Below are 22,156 nucleotides of genomic sequence, written 5' to 3' on the forward strand. Positions count from 1 at the left end.
ATTTGCATCTCTTGCTATATATAAGCGCAGTAGTAATTTTGATGTCATTCACTTGTTAACGATGCTAGTATCTGCATCGAAACGTTGTGTTAAATAAACCAAGAAGTTGTACATCCATAAGAATGCCTTGTCCAGTGTATTATTTGTTTGAATGCTTGAAATAAGCTGGTGGTTATAATTGATCAGCTGTTGAACACTTGTAAGAGGAATAGGCCTCCAAAACCTATTGAGTTGGTGTCCTATATGGACAAAAGTTTGTGTTGTTAGAACTTTGTTCATGTACCTGTAGAAAACTTAAGAATAGTTGGAAGAGTGCTCGGTGAATAGTTTCTTATAGAACTTTTGAGGCTGTTCAACCATAGAGAGATGGGTGACAGAGGTCTTATTGTTGTCAGGGATAGATACGGTGGTGTTTAAAGAACATTCATATCACTGCAACATCGGCAGCTTCTTTTAGGGGAGTGTATATAAAGGATATCCTGGACGTAGCTGATTGGTCATGATTTCTATCATAAGCCTTTAGAGGCGCCCAGGGGCCATTCCTTCATACACAGTGTGTTGTCATGAGTTCTCCAGTGTAGATGAAGATAATAAATAATGAGAATCGGCTTGTGTTTGTGCCTGTTGTTCATTCTTTAAACATGATACTGTGACCCCGAAAGGCCAAGGTCATGCATAAAAGGATTCCCCCTCTCATACCAGCATCTCTGATGTACCGGATGAGAGGGATTCTTTTAACATAACAAGGCCTTTCGGGATCACACCTACCCAGTTATGGTGTCCTTCACCTTCGCAGGTGAAGTATGTAGAACGAATGGTGTGTAATCTTGAGGTAGAGGCCGGACTGTTTTTTTCTCTTTGAAGATCACATGCGCGCTGACGGCTCGATAGCAATTCTACTGTGAACTCTCAAGGCTGAAAGGCCTCAGCAGAGATGATGATATGAGAGGAGGGAATTTTATTGCACCATATATGCCGGAGAATAGTGAAAAGATAAAAAATGTTCCTTATAGCTCAATAAATGTCGTTGTCCTTTACATACGATATCTTCCAATACAATAGGGGGCCTCCGTGGCTCAGTTGGTTAGCGTGCTAGCGCAGCGTAATGACCCAGGAGCCTCTCACCAATGCGGTGGCTGTGAGTTCAAGTCCAGCTCATGCTGGCTTCCTCTCCGGCTGTAAGTGGGAAGGTCTCTCAGCAACCTGCGGATGGTCATGGATGTGCCCGGTTTCCACCCACCATAATGCTGGCCGCCGTCGTATAAGTGAAATATTCTTGAGTACGGCGTAAAACACCAATCAAATAAATAAATAAATCCAATACAATAGTCTTGACCTTTTTTAACTCAAAGTTAGTGCGCATGATGGCATCCATATCGAGGTAGTTCACCCGAAACCCGCTCGGGGACACCCTATGAGGCACGGTATCAAAGACGGTTTATTCAGAGTAGAAAAGCACAGCAGGTATGTATGGCCAGCTCGTTGGGCTGACTGGACCCAGTTGTTCCTCCTTCCATTTCCACCTTCACAACTAAAAAAACATGTAGTCAACAACTGTGGTTTGTTGTGACTGGGTTCACTTTCGTACTCTTTCATGCAGAGGAGCAAAGAAGGGCATCTTCGTGGCATGGTTTGTTGGGTGAGTGTTGAAGTCTGTCACGGATGCATTTCCCGCAGAGATTGAAATAGCCCCAAACATCAGGGTTAATGATGTAGTTGCGATATCTACTGGTAAGGGGAGATAACCGTGTATTGGCAGTCTGTTTCGATGCAGTCACGTGATTAGGCACTTTTCCGTGGTAGAGTGCAAGTTTCTCTTGATTGCAGAAGCAGCCGAGCTTCAAAGGCGTGCAAGAACTATGTTACAGTTATTTCATCAACTGTTTATATATTAAGACTCAGTGTGTTACGTCCAGTTTAACGATATCAGAAATTCGACCTTTTTTTGGGTGAGCTTTGCTTACTCCAAAATTGTATATCTGTAGAACGACACCTTGGACTTATACAGCGCCCAGATTTCAACACTATTTATTACAATGCTTTGATATACTCTACACTTTATCCTGTCCAGATGTGAGCAATGTAGTAGTCCTGACTGCGAAAGAACACAGTTTTTAGGAAGTACTACCTTAGCTGGCAGCCAGTTTGGCTTGCCAGCATTCAGTTCTAGGGCTGACCCTGAAGTCCGCGATTGCATGGAGCATTGGAGGTAAAAGAGATGGAGGCACCAATAGGCTAGTTACGGAATGTATCACTGAAAGCGAGCAACGCGGTTGCGGGATTTACGGAGAGATCGATATATACCCAAATGTGTCGGATTGACAGTAAGGAACATTTACTGTTGTTCACATACCCATTCAGTGTTCCCAAGCATAAACCGTCAACCGCATGACGTTTTTATGGAATATATAATATTACACATGAACATGTACTTTTTACTTTGTTCGTGTGAACCCAAGATGAACAAGCCAACCAGCTTGTCCTTTCCTTGTCTTGTTAGCTTGCTTATTCAAAGATAAACAATGGGCTGCAGTGTGCAAAACTTTCGTTGAATTTTAATTTTAACTAAAGACCACAAACAGAAGTATACAAAATTGCATTATCGGCAGATCGCCACAAGCGCTTGACTTGAAGCTACATTAAACCACGATGTTTGAAAATAGTCCGAGTCCGAAGCAAATTTCATATGAATTACTTGGGAAATGTATTATGTGCTAAAAACGTATAGTGTTCACATGCACGTTAACGGATTTCCTGTCCGATAATGAATTTGGGCAAATGGCTTGCAGACCCATTTTTTTCGGTCCGGGAAAGAAAGTCATGATGAATTTTTACTTCTGACCAATCAGCATCAAGAGTGTTGATGTACAAAAAACTTCACTGGAAACATGGCCACGAGTGAGTTGTACTGCTGATTGCAGAAGTTGAGAAGAATAATGTACACTACAACCTGTATGAGAAGGGTGTTATTTGGAAAAAAAAAATCTTAGCGTGTGAGGTCTGACAGAGCTAAGCTTGATTTTTATTTTAGCAGGCTAGCAAACTTTTAGCTGATTTCGAAAACTGGCTACTATGACATTTAGCAGATAAAACCTATGGCACATTTCATGTTGGAAAAAAACAAACATAATTAAGCCTAGTAAATATAATGATCACAGATGTTGCGTACTAGTTGTAAGTTTCTAGGGCTGAACTGCTTTATTAAGGATCAGCCACTGACAGTTTCAAAGTCGAGAGATGCGGGATCAAACCAAGGTTGGGTCATACCAAAGACTTTAAAAATGGTACTTGTTGCTGCATCCTTTGGCACTCAGGACTCCGAGGATAGAACAAGGAAGTAAGACTGGTTGGCCCGTTGTCAGTATAACTTGACATATCAACATGATGCCTCCGTTCAATGGCATGGACTCGTCCTGCCTTAAGGAGGCACATTATATACACATATCTAATGACTCCTCCTCCGTGGTTTGTTGGCCGAGCCATCTGGGTTGGGCATCATTGACGCCATCCGCTGAGCCATCTAGGGCGGCTGGTGGGAAATTGGTATTTTAAGAACTTTTCAGTGCATAAATTAGATATGTAATTAATAACTAATGGTTTTTTTTTTTATTTTTTTTCTCTTCACAGGTTCGGGAACTGTCATATTTGATTCAGTGATGAGACAGTTGGCATTCTGGGTTATTGCAGTCAGTCTAAACTTACATGGTTCAAACCTGGATGTCGCTTGATTTTCAGAATGTTCAGAGCAAGACACTTAAGGGTAAAATTTTTAGCGACAGGGGTGATATTGCTATTGTCACTGTTATACATACACAACATTACTTTTGCAAGGACGGGCATAACACCTTCTTCCCTGGTGTTTGGGAAATGCTGGGCCAAGACATATGAACGGTCAAAGGCATCCCAAATAAAATCACTTCCCCATGCTTTTAAACGCTCGATTCCTTCACAAAATCCAGCCTCACCCCTTAATCAGGTGTTAAGATCACGGTTACCTGTGAGCCAGGTGAACTGTAGTGCCCTGCTTGATGGAGACAGAGAGGAACAAGACAGGGCAGAAGACATCATGGTTTCCAATCAACGCACCTTTCTCTCACCACAAGACTTCATGAAAATGGCGGAGAACTGCAAAATGTTTAGGATTTCCAGAGGTTACTTTACCAGTCCTTTAAGCCCAGAAGAAGAAAACTTTTCTATAGCTTTCAGTATAATTATGTACCAAGAGATTGAACAGGTGGAACGGTTGCTAAGAGCAATTTATCGCCCACAAAATGTTTACTGTATTCATGTGGACAGAAAGTCACCATTGGCTCTCCGACGTGGTGTGGAAGCAATAACCAACTGCTTTGATAATGTCATTGTTATTAAAAATCCATTGAGTGTTGACTGGGGCCAAATGAGCGTGCTGGAGGCTGATCTTTTGTGTATGCGTGCATTGTCAGCATACAAAAAGTGGAAATACTTCATAAACTTGACAGGGCAAGAGTTTCCCCTGAGAACTAACCGAGAACTTGTGAAGATCTTACAGGATTACAAAGGTGCCAATAATATAGAGATGCTCCGAAACAGGTTTGTATCAAGTCTTGTCTACTACATCAGTCTCTACACTATTTTTATGTGCCCCCGCCTTTAGACGGAGCTTATTATGTCATAGAGATTTTGTCCATTTGTCCATCCATCCATATTCTTGTCATGGCCTTAACTCCAACAGTTTTCAACGTAGATTGATAATTTTTGGTGGATACATAGATGACGATGTCTTGCGACTCACATTTGTCCATTTTCGCGGCCGTCATGGTAACCAGACAGCCATTTTCCTTATGTATAGTATATAGATACATATGATTTGGTGTCCGAGCTCTAACTCCAACAACCGGCCCTGATAGCACAGTTGGTAGAGCGTCCGCTTTGGGACTGGTAGATCCAGAATCAATCCTTGGTCGAGTCACACCTAAGAATTTAAAAGAGGAAGTTGTAACTTCCTCGCTTGGCGTTCAGGATGAAGGGGATAGTGCAACGACTGGTTAACCCATATCAGTATAATGGCCCGGGGGAAAGCCATCTCAGTGAAGCAGCACTAAATAAAAGAGCGGTGGAAATCCGTCCTGCAACAAGGAGGCACACTACATGTACATGCATCCTAAGGATTCCTTCGTCGTCATATGACTGAAAAATTGTTGAGTACGACGTTAAACCCCAAGCACTCACTCACGCTAACTCCAACAGGTTTCCACACAGTTTTAATTTTGGGTGGATACATAGATACACAGATGACAATTTGTCACGGTTCACACTTGTCCATTTTCACGGTTGTCATGGTAACCAGATAGCCATTTTCCTTATATATACTACATAAATAGAAACGATTTTGTGTCTGGGCTACTGTTTTCTGCATGGTTTGGATTTGACGTGGACACCTTTGTGTAGATTCCCCCCAGGGGTTATAGTCACCATAATGCTGCTGGTATTATACATTTAAAGAAATGCATTTGTTGAGGCATCTATGTATGTTACTTTCCCATGAAATGTCTGCTTGTTGCCACAACCCTTATGTAGGGTTAACATGTTGTCTGTGCGCTGCCACAACCCTTATGTGAGGTTAACATGTTGTCAGCATGTTGCCACAACCCTTATGTAGGGTTAACATGGTGTCTGTGTGCTGCCACAACTGTTATGTAGGGTTAACATGTTGCCTGTGCACTGCCACAACCCTTATGTAGGGTTAATATGTTGAGTGTGCACTGCAACAACCCTTATGTAAGGTTAACATGTTGTCTGTGTGCTACCACAGCCCTCATGTAGGGTTAATATTTTGCCTGTGCACTGCCACAACCCTTATGTAAGGTTAACATGGTGTCTGTGTGCTGCCACAACCCTTATGTAGGGTTAACATGGTGTCTGTGCGCTACCACAGCCTTCATGTAGGGTTAACGTATTGTCTGTGCACTGCCACAACCCCTCGTAGGGTTAACATGTTGTCTGTGCACTGCCACAACCCTCATGGAGGGTTAACATATTGTCTCTGCACAGCCACAACCCTTATGTAGGGTTAACATGTTGTCTCTGCACGGCCACAACCCTTATGTAAGGTTAACATGTTGTCTGTGCGCTGCCACAAGCCTTATGTGGGGTTAATATGTTGTCTGCATACTGCCACAACCCTTATTTACATGAGGGGTTAGCAAGTCTGCGTTCTGTCACAATCCTTATGAAAGGTTAACATGTCTGCTTGCTACCACAACCCTCATGTAGGGTTAACATGCTGTCAACTTTCTGCCACAATCCTTATGAGGGTTAACATGTTGTCTGCTTGCTAGCACAACCCTTATGTAGGGTTAACATGTTGTCTGCTTGCTGCCACAATCCTTATGTAGGGTTAACATGTTGTCAACTTTCTGCCACAATCCTTATGAGGGTTAACATGTTGTCTGCTTGCTGCCACAACCCTTATGTAGGGTTAACATGTTGTCTGCTTGCTGCCACAATCCTTATGTAGGGTTAACATGTTGTCAACTTTCTGCCACAATCCTTATGAGGGTTAACATGTTGTCTGCTTGCTGCCACAACCCTTATGTAGGGTTAACATGTTGTCTGTGTGCTGCCACAATCCTTATGTAGGGTTAACATGTTGTCAGTGCACTGCCACAAGCCTCATGTAGGGTTAACATGTTGTCAGTGCACTGTCACAACCCTTATGTAGGGTTAACATGTTGTCTGTGTGCTGCCACAATCCTTATGTAGGGTTAACATGTTGTCAGTGCACTGCCACAACCCTTATGTAGGGTTAACATGTTGCCTGTGCACTGCCACAATCCCTCTGTAGGGATAACATAATATCTGCATGCTGCGACAAGCCTCATGTAGGGTTAACATGTTGCCTGTGGGCTGACACAACCCTTATGTAGGGTTAAAATGGTGTCTGTGTGCTGCCACAGCCTTCATGTAGGGTTAACATATTGTCTGTGCACTGCCACAACCCTTATGTAGGGTTAACATAGTGTCTGTGCACTGCCACAACCCTTATGTAAGGTTAACATATTGTCTGTGCACTGCCACAACCCTTATGTAGGGTTAACATGTTGTCTTTGTGCTGCCACAAACCTCGTGTAGGGTTAACATGTTGTCAGCTTTCTGCCACAATCCCTCTGTAGGGCGTAATATCTGCATGCTGCCACAAACCTCGTGTAGGGTTAACATGTTGCCTGTGGGCTGCCACAACCCTTATGTAGGGTTAGCATATTGTCTGTGCACTGCCACAACCATTATGTAGGGTTGACATGTTGTCTGAGCACTGCCACAACCCTCATGTAGGGTTAGCATGATGTCTGTGCACTGCCACTACCCTCATGTAGGGTTAACATGTTGTCTGTGCACTGCCACAACCATCATGTTGGGTTAACATGTTGTCTGTGCACTGCCACAAGCCTCATGTAGGGTTAACATGTTGTCTGTGCACTGCCACAAGCCTCATGTAGGGTTAACATGGTGTCTGTGCATTGCCACAACCCTCATGTAGGGTTAACATGGTGTCTGTGCACTGCCACAAGCCTCATGTAGGGTTAACATGGTGTCTGTGCACTGCCACAAGCCTCATGTAGGGTTAACATGGTGTCTGTGCACTGCCACAAGCCTCATGTAGGGTTAACATGGTGTCTGTGCACTGCCACAAGCCTCATGTAGGGTTAACATGGTGTCTGTGCACTGCCACAAGCCTCATGTAGGGTTAACATGGTGTCTGTGCACTGCCACAAGCCTCATGTAGGGTTAACATGGTGTCAGTGCACTGCCACAAGCCTCATGTAAGGTTAACATGTTGTCAGTGCACTGCCACAAGCCTCATGTAGGGTTAACATGTTGTCAGTGCACTGCCACAAGCCTCATGTAAGGTTAACATGTTGTCAGTGCACTGCCACAAGCCTCATGTAGGGTTAACATGTTGTCTGTGCACTGCCACTATCCTCATGTAGGGTTAACATGGTGTCTGTGCACTGCCACAAGCCTCATGTAGGGTTAACATGGTGTCTGTGCACTGCCACAACCCTCATGTAGGGTTAACATGGTGTCTGTGCACTGCCACTATCCTCATGTAGGGTTAACATGTTGTCTGTGCACTGCCACTATCCTCATGTAGGGTTAGCATGGTGTCTGTACACTGCCACAAGCCTCATGTAGGGTTAACATGGTGTCTGTGCACTGCCACAAGCCTCATGTAGGGTTAACATGGTGTCTGTGCACTGCCACAAGCCTCATGTAGGGTTAACATGGTGTCTGTGCACTGCCACAAGCCTCATGTAGGGTTAACATGGTGTCTGTGCACTGCCACAAGCCTCATGTAGGGTTAACATGTTGTCAGTGCACTGCCACAAGCCTCATGTAAGGTTAACATGTTGTCAGTGCACTGCCACAAGCCTCATGTAGGGTTAACATGTTGTCAGTGCACTGCCACAAGCCTCATGTAGGGTTAACATGTTGTCAGTGCACTGCCACAAGCCTCATGTAAGGTTAACATGTTGTCAGTGCACTGCCACAAGCCTCATGTAAGGTTAACATGTTGTCAGTGCACTGCAACAAACCTTGATATTGGAATGTTATGTGTACTATATCTATAGAGATCATTGGTAGTGTGACAGTGTTACATGGAACAGAAAAATGTCATCCAGAAATTTAAAGAGATTATACGAAACATTTTGAAGAATCAATCAATGTAAATCCAACTGAATTTTTTGCTTTTATTTAAGAATAGCCGAAATGGGTACCTTTCACAAAGTATCAGCCTCTTCTGTGCACACATTACCACAAAAAATCGGTCATAAAGTTTCTAAAATTTATAAAGCAGATCACATTATGACTGTTTCAAACTATAGAACCATTTTAACACTGCAGTACATACAAATACATGTAGTACAGTTATGAGTAATAATTTGAGATAATCTTGGTAAAAATAGAGAAAATCTGATTTGGTTAACTCTTAAATGTTTTTTTTCATACCCCATAATGCATCATGTACACATATGTACACATATATGACAGTAGATAATGAATAGACAATCATTAACTACATGTATTCAGTCATTGGACAAACTTCTTCAGTGCTACTTCAGTTCAAAGAGAAACTACTGGAGTGAGTGAGTGAGTGAGTGCTTGGGGTTTAACGTCGTACTCAACAATTTTTCAGTCATATGATGATGAAGGAATCCTTAGGTGCATGCACAAGATGTGCCTCCTTGTAGCAGGACGGATTTCCACCGCTCTTTTATCTAGTGCTGCTTCACTGAGACGACTTACTGAAGGCAAGTAAGCCGCCCCGCCCGAGCCATTATACTGATACGGGTCAACCAGTTGTTGCACTATCCCCTTCATGCTGAACGCCAAGCAAGGAAGTTACAACTTCCTCTTTTAAAGTCTTAGGTGTGACTCGACCAAGGATTGATCCTGGATCTACCGGTCCTGAAGCGGACGCTCTACCAACTGTGCTATCCGGGCCGGTCGAGAAACTACTGGAGGTGGAGATATTAAAATGTTATCAAGGAAATTCTGTGGAACAGATTGAGATAAAACCATACTTCAGAAAGAATTACAGTGTATAACACTGTCTATTAAACAATTATAACTGATAAATTTTCAAAAATAAATATGCAGCAGTCTCCGTTATGTTTGCCTGGTACGATGTGACAGTATTCATTATGTGATGTTGAATCAGGGAGCTGTGACATCGAGTAAGGCAATTATGCTAGAGTGACGTCAAGAGAGTTTGAAAGTATGGTACCACATCAAATTTAGCTGTAAGGTGGTAATGGTTGACGCTGTATGTGTACGTTCTTGCTTGACATCACACCAGGCAAATGTGGAAACGACAGAAAAATTTTGTTTCTGTATTATCTTCTCAAACTTACAATTACTACAGTGTCATTTTTCTGAGTTTTGGAAAGCAGTTCAGACTGTCTTAATCTTTATTACATATTTGTATTTATTTATTTGATTGGTGTTTTACGCCATACTCAAGAATATTTCACTTATACGACGGCAGCCAGCATTATGGTGGGAGGAAACCGGACAGAGCACGGGGGAAACCCACGACCATCCGCAGGTTGGTGGCAGACCTTCCCACGTACGGCCGGAGAGGAAGCCAGCATGACCTGGACTTGAACTCACGCCGACTGCATTGGTGAGAGACTGCTGGGTCATCACGCTGCACTAGCGCGCTTACCAACCAAGCCACAGAGGCCCCTATTTGTACATTTAACCCAGCTTTTAAGATGCAGAGGCTTTAAATAGAACAGCCTTTTTTTTTCTGTTGAAGACGAAAGTAGTATTTTTGATTACAGTTGACAGTGTTTACGTTGTAGTTTCATCTTAATATGTGTATTTAAAGTGTACCTTTTGTATTTCTTGACATTTTTCCTAGAATGACATTTGTTTTTTCATTTTGTGGCTGTGAAGGAAATATAGCTCCAGAGTCAGCATTGCCAGTGTGCCTCCCCATGGGATCAAGGCAGTTGGAGGCTCACTCAAGATCACAGCTTCCCGGGGCTTTGTCGATTACGTTCTCCACAATCAAACAGCTCAAGATTTCTTACAATGGGTGAAAAACACAGAAATTCCAGATGAGATTTTTTTCCAGTCGCTGAACGCAAATGCTCATTTAAGGATTCCAGGCACATTTAAAGGTGAGAACTTGTGCATGAATGAATACTTCATTTTTCTCAACTACCTGTAGCCCTTGACACAGGTGGTCACATGTTCATATCCAGATGACAGAGGCTTGTTAGTCAGCGTAGAGATCACAGCCACATTTTATTTTGCTCCTTTAACGTCATCTTAGTCTGTAGTTGGCCATTGACTGTAAGTGTAAACGAATGGATAATCAGTACTCATAACTTAGGAGGCCTACGTGGCTCAGTTGGTTAACACGCTAGCACAGCGTAATGAACCAGAAGCCTCTCACCAATGCATTCGCTGTGAGTTCAAGTCCAGCTCATGCTGGCTTCCTCTCTGGCCGTATGTGGGAAGGTCTGCCAGCCACCTGTGGATGGCTCTGCCTGGTTTCCACCCACCATAATGCTGGCCGCCGTCGTATAAGTGAAATATCCTTGAGTAGGGCGTAAAACGCCAATCAAATAAATAAGTAAATACTACAGCATTTCATTACATTAACGTATTTTCTGTTTTACACTACTACACCTAGTGTGGACTGTTCCATGTATACAATACATGTTCTTGTTGTTGTTGTTGTTGTAAAGCAACTAAACATTTCTAATTTCCTTAGCTGTAATTTACCAACCTTACATGTTACAGCACATGTTTCATTAGTATCGGTTAACAGAACATGCGCAGAAATATTACAACCTGTCAAAATCGTAGCAGTTACAAGGTACTACTTGTTTGTGCTGCTTTTATAGACATTAAGAATCACCATTTCATAATGACCATGTCCTGGTGCATCTTGTTGCACGTGTGTAACCAACATTACCAACAGATGTCAGAAAAACATGAATTAGGGGGTTCTTCAGTGGCTTGGTTCAGTATATTAAAGTAAAAGAAAGCTAACATGTGAAGTAAGGTACATCATGTGGACAACTGCAAACTATGTGTAAAAATGCTTTCATTTATTTTTTCAAATTTTTTTAAGACTGTTGAAAGGCATTCAAATATTTGAATAGTAAGGTGGGCTTTATGAGCCATACTGACGGTTTCTAAGAACTCTGACGTCACATCGCCAATTTTTCTGATGCTCAGCATGACAGGAGGAAGGAATTTTTAGGAATATTTTGTCAGTAATCTCATGGGTAAAAAGAATTATTCCAACAGTCAGTGTCCTGATTAGAGTTGGATAAACTTCCCTGTGACATCACTGTTCCTGACCTCTGATAGTGCGATCTGTAAAGCCCGCCATATAATTCAAATGTTTGAACGCCTTTGACTCTCTTTGCAAAAATCTGAACAAGTAAATGAAGCTATGTTTATGCATAGTTTTAAGTGATCTATTTAGCGATGCCTACTTCAATTTTTAGATGTCTTTTCCTTCAGAGAGTTGACTCGTGTTAAAATTAAGGTTGTGCCATTTAGGGTTTGACTTTAAGCCTTGTGATTTGTCAGACCCCTGGCAATGGTTGGCACTCTTCTGGAGCATGAAGAACACGAAATTGTACTATTAAATACAAGTTGGATAGATGCATGAATTAATAAATCTAGTCCATTTGCTGCAAATTTTAGATAACTTTTAATCGGTTCTTAAGTGTTTATGTGCATGTTGGATCTTCATTAGCATTTTAAAATCACTATATCTCAAGGTTCTTTTTTTTTTTAAAAAAATTCCTGACTGATAAAAGCCATAATCGGCGTTAATTAGGCCGTTCTTAAGTGGCGTAGTGCATGAGCTTGGAACCTAAGAATTGGCTTTTAGTGATCAGGTTGTCATTAAGAATGTTTGAATAAGTTTCATCTTCGTATTGAATTGTGACCGATAAAATTAGTTTTGGGGTACTTTCCACCCCACCCCTAGAGAGCTGTACACGTCTGCCGCAGTTAAAAATCACCATTTTGGCCTTTCCACATATGGTTCTGTATATTCAATGTGTCAAACCTTTCAGGGGCCTCCGTGGCTCAGTCGGTTAGCGCACTAGCGCAGCGTAGTGACCGAGAAGCCTCTCACCAATGCGGTCGCTGTGAGTTCAAGACCAGCTCATGCTGGCTTCCTCTCCGGCCGTACATGGGAAGGTCTGCCAGCAACCTGCGGATGGTCGTGGGTTTCCGCCGGGCTCTGCCCGGTTTCCACCCACCATAATGCTGGCCGCCGTCGTATAAGTGAAATATTCTTGAGTACGGCGTAAAACACCAATCAAAAAAAAAAAAAAAAAAAAAATCAAACCTTTCATACGCGACCTGACCGATAAACCTCTGCTAGCTCCCAGACTATGACATCCCCTTTATGTTATTGTTCTTCAAGTATTTGTATTTCATAACCTGTATACGTGCAGTACTTTTTGAGATAACTGCTCTAACATTTCATTAAACATTGATTCTGTGATCCTAATACACAGTACACTCTACACATGCACGGTCTTAAGGATACCACCCCTAACATTTGCTTGAGTATAGTATTCCCTATTATTGGATGCTGATTGTGGGGTTACTAATGACCTAAAATTTTGCTCACAAAAAAACAGGTTTTGGAAGCAGAAAAATTGTCATAAAATATTATTTTGGTGATGAAACTTAGATTTGTCCTGTAGGATATCATCCTTTCTTCCAAACAAGTCTTAAAGCAGCTGTCAGAGTCAGGAAATGTGAGCAAGTTATTGTCGAAATTTTAGATTGTTAAGGGTATACTTATCTATTTTATGGTTAAAGATCCTTTTTTGTTGTCTTTTTGTCTGGCAGGTAATACCGACAGCGATGATGATCGTAACCCCCAACTGAGCCGCTTTGTTGTCTGGTATCATGCCCCTATTCAATACCCATGTGAAGGCAAGTTTGTGCGGGAAGTTTGTGTGTTCGGAGTTAGAGATCTTCCCATGATAATTCTTCAGCCTCACTTATTTGTTAATAAATTTCACTTGGATTATCAGCAGTTTGCCCAGGACTGCCTTGAAGAGTGGCATTTCAACAGAACCAGAGACGAGTTTCTGTATGATCTCCAGTTTGATGATACTTGCTACAAAAATCTCGATTTTGTCATCAATCAAGTACATGCAACTTGAGTACTAACTACCATTGATTCTAGTTGTGTATTAAATGCCATGGGACCACTGTGCAAACATTCAGTACAGTCAGTTTTTTGGCTCTTTTCCTGGTGCATGTAAATGATGTCGTGTTGGAGGGCTGCAGGCTGGATGATGTCATTTACGAAGAAAGCTACAAGAAATTTTATTTATTTAAAGTTTTGTGAAAGTGACCCTCTGGTATCTCTCACAGGAAGGGCTTCATCATTCCAAAACAAAGAGTAATACTCCGTTCAGACATTGAGCTGGCCTTTAAAGTGCCTTTAATCCATTTTCAGGGCTTAATGAGTCAGTTTGTCTGTGATGTAGGAGTGATAACTGGATCAAATGTTACTCATTTTTTCGCATGACATTGCTGTACTGAACTGGTTTAAATGTGATCGTGTGAACAGATAAATGGGTGAACTGTCCTAAGTCTGACTTGACTACCTGGCTGTGGGAATGTATGCATTTTCACAACTGATTGCGATTTAAACCAGTTTAGATTTGAACTTAAAGGATACATGAAAGGCTATGGTTTTATTTCTTAATGTGCAAACAATCATGTGCAATAACATATAACGGTACAAACAAATTTTTTAACTTTCATTTTGGACGGGTAAAAATGGCTTCAAAGCACAGTTTTCTTAAGGCCTCAGTGGTCAGTCCGGAAGTTAAGTAGCTTGCAGCGGTGACTTCAGTGATGATCCCTGCTTAAAAAGAACTCTGTTGGGGACAGACTGAACGAGTCTGGCCAAATGGGGGCGGGGTAAGGGGAATAGACCGAATTGGGGATGAGTGGCCCGAAAAAGCCATGCAGTATCTGTGTACATGTTCACCGGGCTTGGACCACTTCGGGGTTGTTCACCAAGTTCCGAGCAAGATCAACGATGAAAAAATCTGACCATTGATGGAAAATATGCGTAATCTATGGCGGTAATTAACAGATATAAAAATACACCCAAAAAGAAATTTTTTTCAGCAAAAATATTTGGAGTCATAATTTTCTTCATTTGTCATAATCTTAAAGATTAAACATAATCTTTGTATTATAGTTCCTTTTCATGTATCTTTCAATGAAATTGTGGCCGTGTAAATGGGGTATTAGACTAATCGTATCATACTTGTACATGATTTTGCGTCTCACTGTAACAGTCTAGACAAAGGTAATTTTGGAAGTACCCCCGAACAAATCCTGAACAAATCAAGAACAAACGTGTATGAACATGAGCTAGTTTGCAGATTTGTTTTTATTAAAGATGAATATTGAAATTATATTGAAAGTTTCTTTCAGCTAGTTCAGGTGATTCAGTGCAATATTATTGATATTACTGTATTTGTTTATCACTTTATGATCCTTTACAGAAATCATATTTACAAATTTTTTATTGCTGTTCATGTATGTTGGCAAACCTCAAATATTTTACCAAGTTTTTCTGTTTATTATCATGGCTCCAAAAACCTGCATAAAAAATCATTTGGAATTTTTGGATTCATACAGCATAATTAAACTCCACTGAAATATATAAATCATTTAATGAGAATGTGGAAATCATAGTACTGCACATGCCTATCAGCCAATATGAATAATTCTCCAATAAACTTCTATTAGGCCCGTCTGGTGGTGTATTGGTAGGAGTGCCTGCCTTGAAGTCAGGAGACACAGTATACATGTATGTACACAGACCTAATGGCCCCTCGTGGTTATACGATTGCAAAATTGTTTTCACTCATCCATTCATTTAAGTCGGGACCCCGAGAGCAAACCCGGGGACCGAAACCTAAGACTTTAAAAATGATACTTGCTGCTGCCTTACTTGACCCTCAGCACTAAGAGATTAGGGCATGAAAACAGGATGCTGTTGATACGGTGTCAGTGTAATGTGACAGGGTGGGTGTCATGTGTGGTGTCTTTGGCATGATACTTCAGTGGCGGCAGCACTTTGGCAGCTTGCGGACACAGCATATTTACACACAGCTGTAACGACTCCTTGTCACATGACTGAAGAATTGTTAAGTACGGCGTTAAACACCAAGCATACATGTGTATACACACATACATGTAAATGTGGTGTGCCTTACAAGTTACATGTAATGTTCTCGATTTTCACACCGTGACCAAAATAGGCTTTGCAGTGTTGTTGTCACGGTCACTGTCTGTCCCTCTGTCCTGTCTGTCAGTAAACTCTCTTTCAATTGTGTGGTTGTTATCAGTTTGACCACACACACGCTTTAAAGAGCATTTGTTCATTATTTTTTTTCTTATTTTTTGTTGTGGTCTGGGTTTTTGTTATTCAAAATATTGTGATCACATATGTTAAATTTTGTAACTTGCTTGTAACTACGATATGTCTAAATGCTTTTCAATGAACATTCCTCAACCTTCTAGCACATGGGCACCTAGACATAGAGAAGAACCTTATTGTTCTTTTTATTGGGCATGACCTATTTCTTCAAGGTTGTTGGGTCCGTGTCATCATGACCTTGTAAACACGCTTAATCTTGTGATCGTTTGTGGCAGCTTGTTTCCAAAGTTATACTATACCTTATTGTACACTTACCCTTATTCCTCAACCTTTCAGTGCAAGTTATTGACCTTTTTCCTAGTATAAAGTATAATTAAGCATAAGAATATGCTTGAATAAACACCTTGCAAAAAGGTTGAAGAATTACAGTAGGTATTGGAAAGAATCATAATTACGCAATTCAGTTTTAGAGGCTTTAGATCATTGGAGTCAGATAAGTTGACTTAATGCTTATTTTCCTGTCTCAGAATAGGATTGATCACACACACTGCTAGTTACCAGCACGATTCGCTCCCGGATTCCGTGCAATGTGATCTTGTATCCCAGGTTTCCCATGTTTGTACCCCACGTTTCCACAATGTGAGTGGGGGGCCTCCGTGGCTCAGTTGGTTAGTGCGCTAGCGCAGCGTAATGACCCAGGAGTCTCTCACCAATGCGGTCGCTGTGAGTTCAAGTCCAGCTCATGCTGGCTTCCTCTCCGGCCGTAAGTGGGAAGGTCTGCCAGCAACCTGCGGATGGTCGTGTGTTTCCCCCGGGCTCTGCCCGGTTTTCCACCCACCATAATGCTGGCCGCCGTCGTATAAGTGAAATATTCTTGAGTACGGCGTAAAACACCAATCAAAAAAAAAAAAAAACACAATGTGAGTGATAACTGTAATCTTGTTCATTAGCATTGATATCTTACAAATGGACCTATCCAGTGAGGTGAAAGGCCTGTCTCAGTGACAGTGATGACAATTGTAAGGTAGGTTTGATGTCCATGGATTGCTGTGTAAAACTTTCTAGCTAAAGGGTAGCTGGCATTTGACTGATCAAACCGCCAGATAACATTTTTCACTCTGTATTCCAATATTGCAATAAAACTCAGAGCAACGTTACACAAAATATGCTGAATTATTATTGCTTGAGGATTCACCAACCATGCCTGTTAGTTACATGTAGGCTTTTCCTGTGCAGCTATAATTTTATATACTTACATGTATTGTAAGTACTATGTTTTATGCTAAATGCTTAATTGTTATTTTTATAACTGTGCCATAAGGACATTTTATACAGGTGTAATATGACATAATATATATTATTTTCATTTTTGTAACCTTGAAGGCCTCGATATCTAAGTTTAAACAGTGTATGTGGTCATGTAATAATTTTAATAAAGAATGTAGATGTAATAATTATAAAAAATGTAGATGTAATAATTTTAAAGAATGTACATGTAATAATTGTGAAGAATGTACATGTAATAATTGTAAAGAATGTACATGTAATAATTATAAAGAATGTACATGTACTTTCAGCTTTAACCCTTATTCAGTGGGAGATTAGAATATGGGTCTATCTTAATCCCAGACTCAATATGGTTCATTTTATGCACCTTTCGACACTCTTGTCCAGTTTCGGAACTGTGACTAAATGATCTGAATACTGTCTGGCGATGGTGTAGCATAGCAGACAAGTGATTCAGGGATAATGATCTGAAATACTGTCTGCCAATGGTGTAGCATAGCTGACAAGTGATTCAGGGATAATGATCTGAATACTGTCTGGCAATGGTATAGCATAGCTGACAAGTGATTCAGGGATAATGATCTGAAATACTGTCTGGGGATGGTATGGCATAGCTGACAAGTGATTCAGGGATAATGATCTGAATACTGTCTGGGGATGGTGTAGCATAGCAGACAAGTGATTCAGGGATAATGATCTGAATACTGTCTGGCAATGGTATAGCATAGCAGACAAGTGATTCAGGGATAATGATCTGAAATACTGTGTGGCAATGGTATAGCATAGCTGACAAGTGATTCAGGGATAATGATCTGAATACTGTCTGGCAATGGTATAGCATAGCAGACAAGTGATCCAGAGATAATGATCTCAAATACTGTCTGGGGATGGTATGGCATAGCTGACAAGTGATTCAGGGATATGATCTGAATACTGTCTGGGGATGGTGTAGCATAGCAGACAAGTGGTTCAGGGATAATGATCTGAATACTGTCTGGCAATGGTATAGCATAGCTGACAAGTGATTCAGGGATAATGATCTGAAATACCGTCTGGCAATGGTGTAGCATAGCTGACAAGTGATTCAGGGATAATGATCTCAAATACTGTCTGGTGATGGTGTAGCATAGCTGACAAGTGATTTAGGGGTAATGATCTGAAATACTGTGTGGCAATGGTGTAGCATAGCTGACAAGTGATTCAGGGATAATGATCTGAAATACTGTCTGGCAATGGTGTAGCATAGCAGACAAGTGATTCAGGGATAATGATCTGAAATACTGTCTGGTGATGGTGTAGCATAGCTGACAAGTGATTCAGGGATAATGATCTCAAATACTGTCTGGCAATGGTGTAGCATAGCAGACAAGTGATTCAGGGATAATGATCTGAAATACTGTCTGGGGATGGTATGGTATAGCTGACAAGTGATTCAGGGATAATGATCTGAATACTGTCTGGTGATGGTGTAGCATAGCTGACAAGTGATTCAGGGATAATGATCTCAAATACTGTCTGGGGATGGTATGGCATAGCTGACAAGTGATTCAGGGATATGATCTGAATACTGTCTGGCAATGGTGTAGCATAGCAGACAAGTGATTCAGGAATATTGATCTGAAATACTGTCTGGCAATGGTATAGTATAGCTGACAAGTGGTTCAGGGATAATGATCCGAATACTGTCTGGCAATGGTGTAGCATAGCAGACAAGTGATTCAGGGATAATGATCTGAAATACTGTCTGGTGATGGTATGGCATAGCTGACAAGTGATTCAGGGATAATGATCTGAATTCTGTCTGGCAATGGTGTAGCATAGCAGACAAGTGATTCAGGGATAATGATCTGAATGCTGTCTGGCAATGGTATAGCATAGCTGACAAGCGATTCAGAGATAATGATCTCAAATACTGTCTGGGGATGGTATAGCATAGCAGACAAGTGATTCAGGGATAATGATCTGAAATACTGTCGGGCAATGGTGTAGCATAGCTGACAAGTGATTCAGGGATAATGATCTGAAATACTGTCTGGCAATGGTATAGTATAGCTGACAAGTGATTTAGGGATAATGATCTGAATACTGTCTGGCAATGGTGTAGCATAGCAGACAAGTGATTCAGGGATAATGATCTGAAATACTGTCTGGCAATGGTGTAGCATAGCTGACAAGTGATTCAGGGATAATGATCTGAATACTGTCTGGCAATGGTGTAGCATAGCTGACAAGTGATTCAGGGATAATGATCTGAATACTGTCTGGCGATGGTATAGCATAGCTGACAAGTGATTTAGGGATAATGATCTGAAATACTGTCTGGCAATGGTGTAGCATAGCTGACAAGTGATTCAGGGATAATGATCTGAAATACTGTCTGGCAATGGTATAGTATAGCTGACAAGTGATTTAGGGATAATGATCTGAATACTGTCTGGCAATGGTGTAGCATAGCTGACAAGTGATTCAGGGATAATGATCTGAAATACTGTCTGGCAATGGTATAGTATAGCTGACAAGTGATTCAGGGATAATGATCTGAAATACTGTCTGGCAATAGTATAGTATAGCTGACAAGTGATTCAGGGATAATGATCTGAATACTGTCTGGTGATGGTGTAGCATAGCAGACAAGTGATTTAGGGATAATGATCTGAAATACTGTCTGGGGATGGTATGGCATAGCTGACAAGTGATTCAGGGATAATGATCTGAATACTGTCTGGCAATGGTATAGCATAGCAGACAAGTGATTCAGGGATAATGATCTGAATACTGTCTGGCAATGGTATAGCATAGCTGACAAGTGATTCAGGGATGATCTGAAATACTGTCTGGCAATAGTATAGTATAGCTGACAAGTGATTCAGGGATAATGATCTGAAATACTGTCTGGTGATGGTGTAGCATAGCAGACAAGTGATTCAGGGATGATCTGAAATACTGTCTGGCAATAGTATAGTATAGCTGACAAGTGATTCAGGGATAATGATCTGAATACTGTCTGGCAATGGTATAGCATAGCTGACAAGTGATTCAGGGATAATGATCTGAAATACTGTCTGGCGATGGTGTAGCATAGCAGACAAGTGATTCAGGGATGATCTGAAATACTGTCTGGCAATGGTGTAGCATAGCAGACAAGTGATTCAGGGATGATCTGAAATACTGTCTGGCAATGGTATAGTATAGCTGACAAGTGATTTAGGGGTAATGATCTGAAATACTGTCTGGCAATGGTGTAGCATAGCTGACAAGTGATTCAGGGATAATGATCTGAAATACTGTCTGGTGATGGTGTAGCATAGCAGACAAGTGATTCAGGGATAATGATCTGAATACTGTCTGGCAATGGTGTAATATAGCAGACAAGTGATTCAGGGATAATGATCTGAAATACTGTCTGGCGATGGTATGGCATAGCTGACAAGTGATTCAGGGATAATGATCTGAAATACTGTGTGGCAATGGTATAGCATAGCAGACAAGTGGTTCAGGGATAATGATCTGAAATACTGTCTGGCAATGGTGTAGCATAGCAGACAAGTGATTCAGGGATAATGATCTGAATGCTGTCTGGCAATGGTATAGCATAGCTGACAAGTGATTCAGAGATAATGATCTCAAATACTGTCTGGGGATGGTATAGCATAGCAGACAAGTGATTCAGGGATAATGATCTGAAATACTGTCTGGCAATGGTGTAGCATAGCTGACAAGTGATTCAGGGATAATGATCTGAAATACTGTCTGGCAATGGTATAGTATAGCTGACAAGTGATTTAGGGGTAATGATCTGAAATACTGTCTGGCAATGGTGTAGCATAGCAGACAAGTGATTCAGGGATAATGATCTGAATACTGTCTGGCAATGGTATAGTATAGCTGACAAGTGATTCAGGGATAATGATCTGAATACTGTCTGGGGATGGTGTAGCATAGCAGACAAGTGATTCAGGGATAATGATCTGAAATACTGTGTGGCAATGGTATAGCATAGCTGACAAGTGATTCAGGGATAATGATCTGAAATACTGTCTGGCAATGGTATAGTATAGCTGACAAGTGATTCAGGGATAATGATCTGAATACTGTCTGGCGATGGTATAGCATAGCTGACAAGTGATTTAGGGATAATGATCTGAAATACTGTCTGGCAATGGTGTAGCATAGCAGACAAGTGATTCAGGGATAATGATCTGAAATACTGTGTGGCAATGGTATAGCATAGCTGACAAGTGATTCAGGGATAATGATCTGAATACTGTCTGGCGATGGTGTAGCATAGCTGACAAGTGATCCAGAGATAATGATCTCAAATACTGTCTGGGGATGGTATGGCATAGCTGACAAGTGATTCAGGGATAATGATCTGAATACTGTCTGGCGATGGTATAGCATAGCTGACAAGTGATTCAGGGATAATGATCTGAAATACTGTCTGGGGATGGTATGGCATAGCTGACAAGTGATTCAGGGATAATGATCTGAATACTGTCTGGCAATGGTATAGCATAGCTGACAAGTGATCCAGAGATAATGATCTCAAATACTGTCTGGCGATGGTGTAGCATAGCTGACAAGTGATTCAGGGATAATGATCTGAAATACTGTCTGGCAATGGTATAGCATAGCTGACAAGTGATCCAGAGATAATGATCTGAAATACTGTCTGGGGATGGTATGGCATAGCTGACAAGTGATTCAGGGATATGATCTGAATACTGTCTGGCAATGGTGTAGCATAGCAGACAAGTGATTCAGGGATAATGATCTGAAATACTGTCTGGCAATGGTGTAGCATAGCTGACAAGTGATTCAGGGATAATGATCTGAAATACTGTCTGGTGATGGTGTAGCATAGCAGACAAGTGATTCAGGGATAATGATCTGAAATACTGTCTGGTGATGGTGTAGCATAGC

General features: G+C 41.2%; 1 protein-coding gene across 1 annotated transcript; it reads left to right on the top strand.

Annotated features, from left to right (window-relative positions):
• The first annotated feature begins 1,841 nt into the window (after window positions 1-1,841).
• On the top strand, window positions 1,842-14,430 carry LOC135461441 (beta-1,3-galactosyl-O-glycosyl-glycoprotein beta-1,6-N-acetylglucosaminyltransferase-like). The gene is made up of 4 exons (XM_064738546.1): window positions 1,842-2,324; window positions 3,628-4,569; window positions 10,441-10,667; window positions 13,381-14,430. The coding sequence occupies exons 2-4, from the start codon at window positions 3,737-3,739 to the stop codon at window positions 13,698-13,700; spliced, it is 1,380 nt and encodes a 459-aa protein (XP_064594616.1). The 5' UTR covers window positions 1,842-2,324; window positions 3,628-3,736; the 3' UTR covers window positions 13,701-14,430.
• Window positions 14,431-22,156: the final 7,726 nt, after the last annotated feature.

Source organism: Liolophura sinensis, chromosome 1, assembly GCF_032854445.1.
Source record: "Liolophura sinensis isolate JHLJ2023 chromosome 1, CUHK_Ljap_v2, whole genome shotgun sequence".
Classification (NCBI taxonomy): Eukaryota; Metazoa; Mollusca; class Polyplacophora; order Chitonida; family Chitonidae; genus Liolophura; species Liolophura sinensis.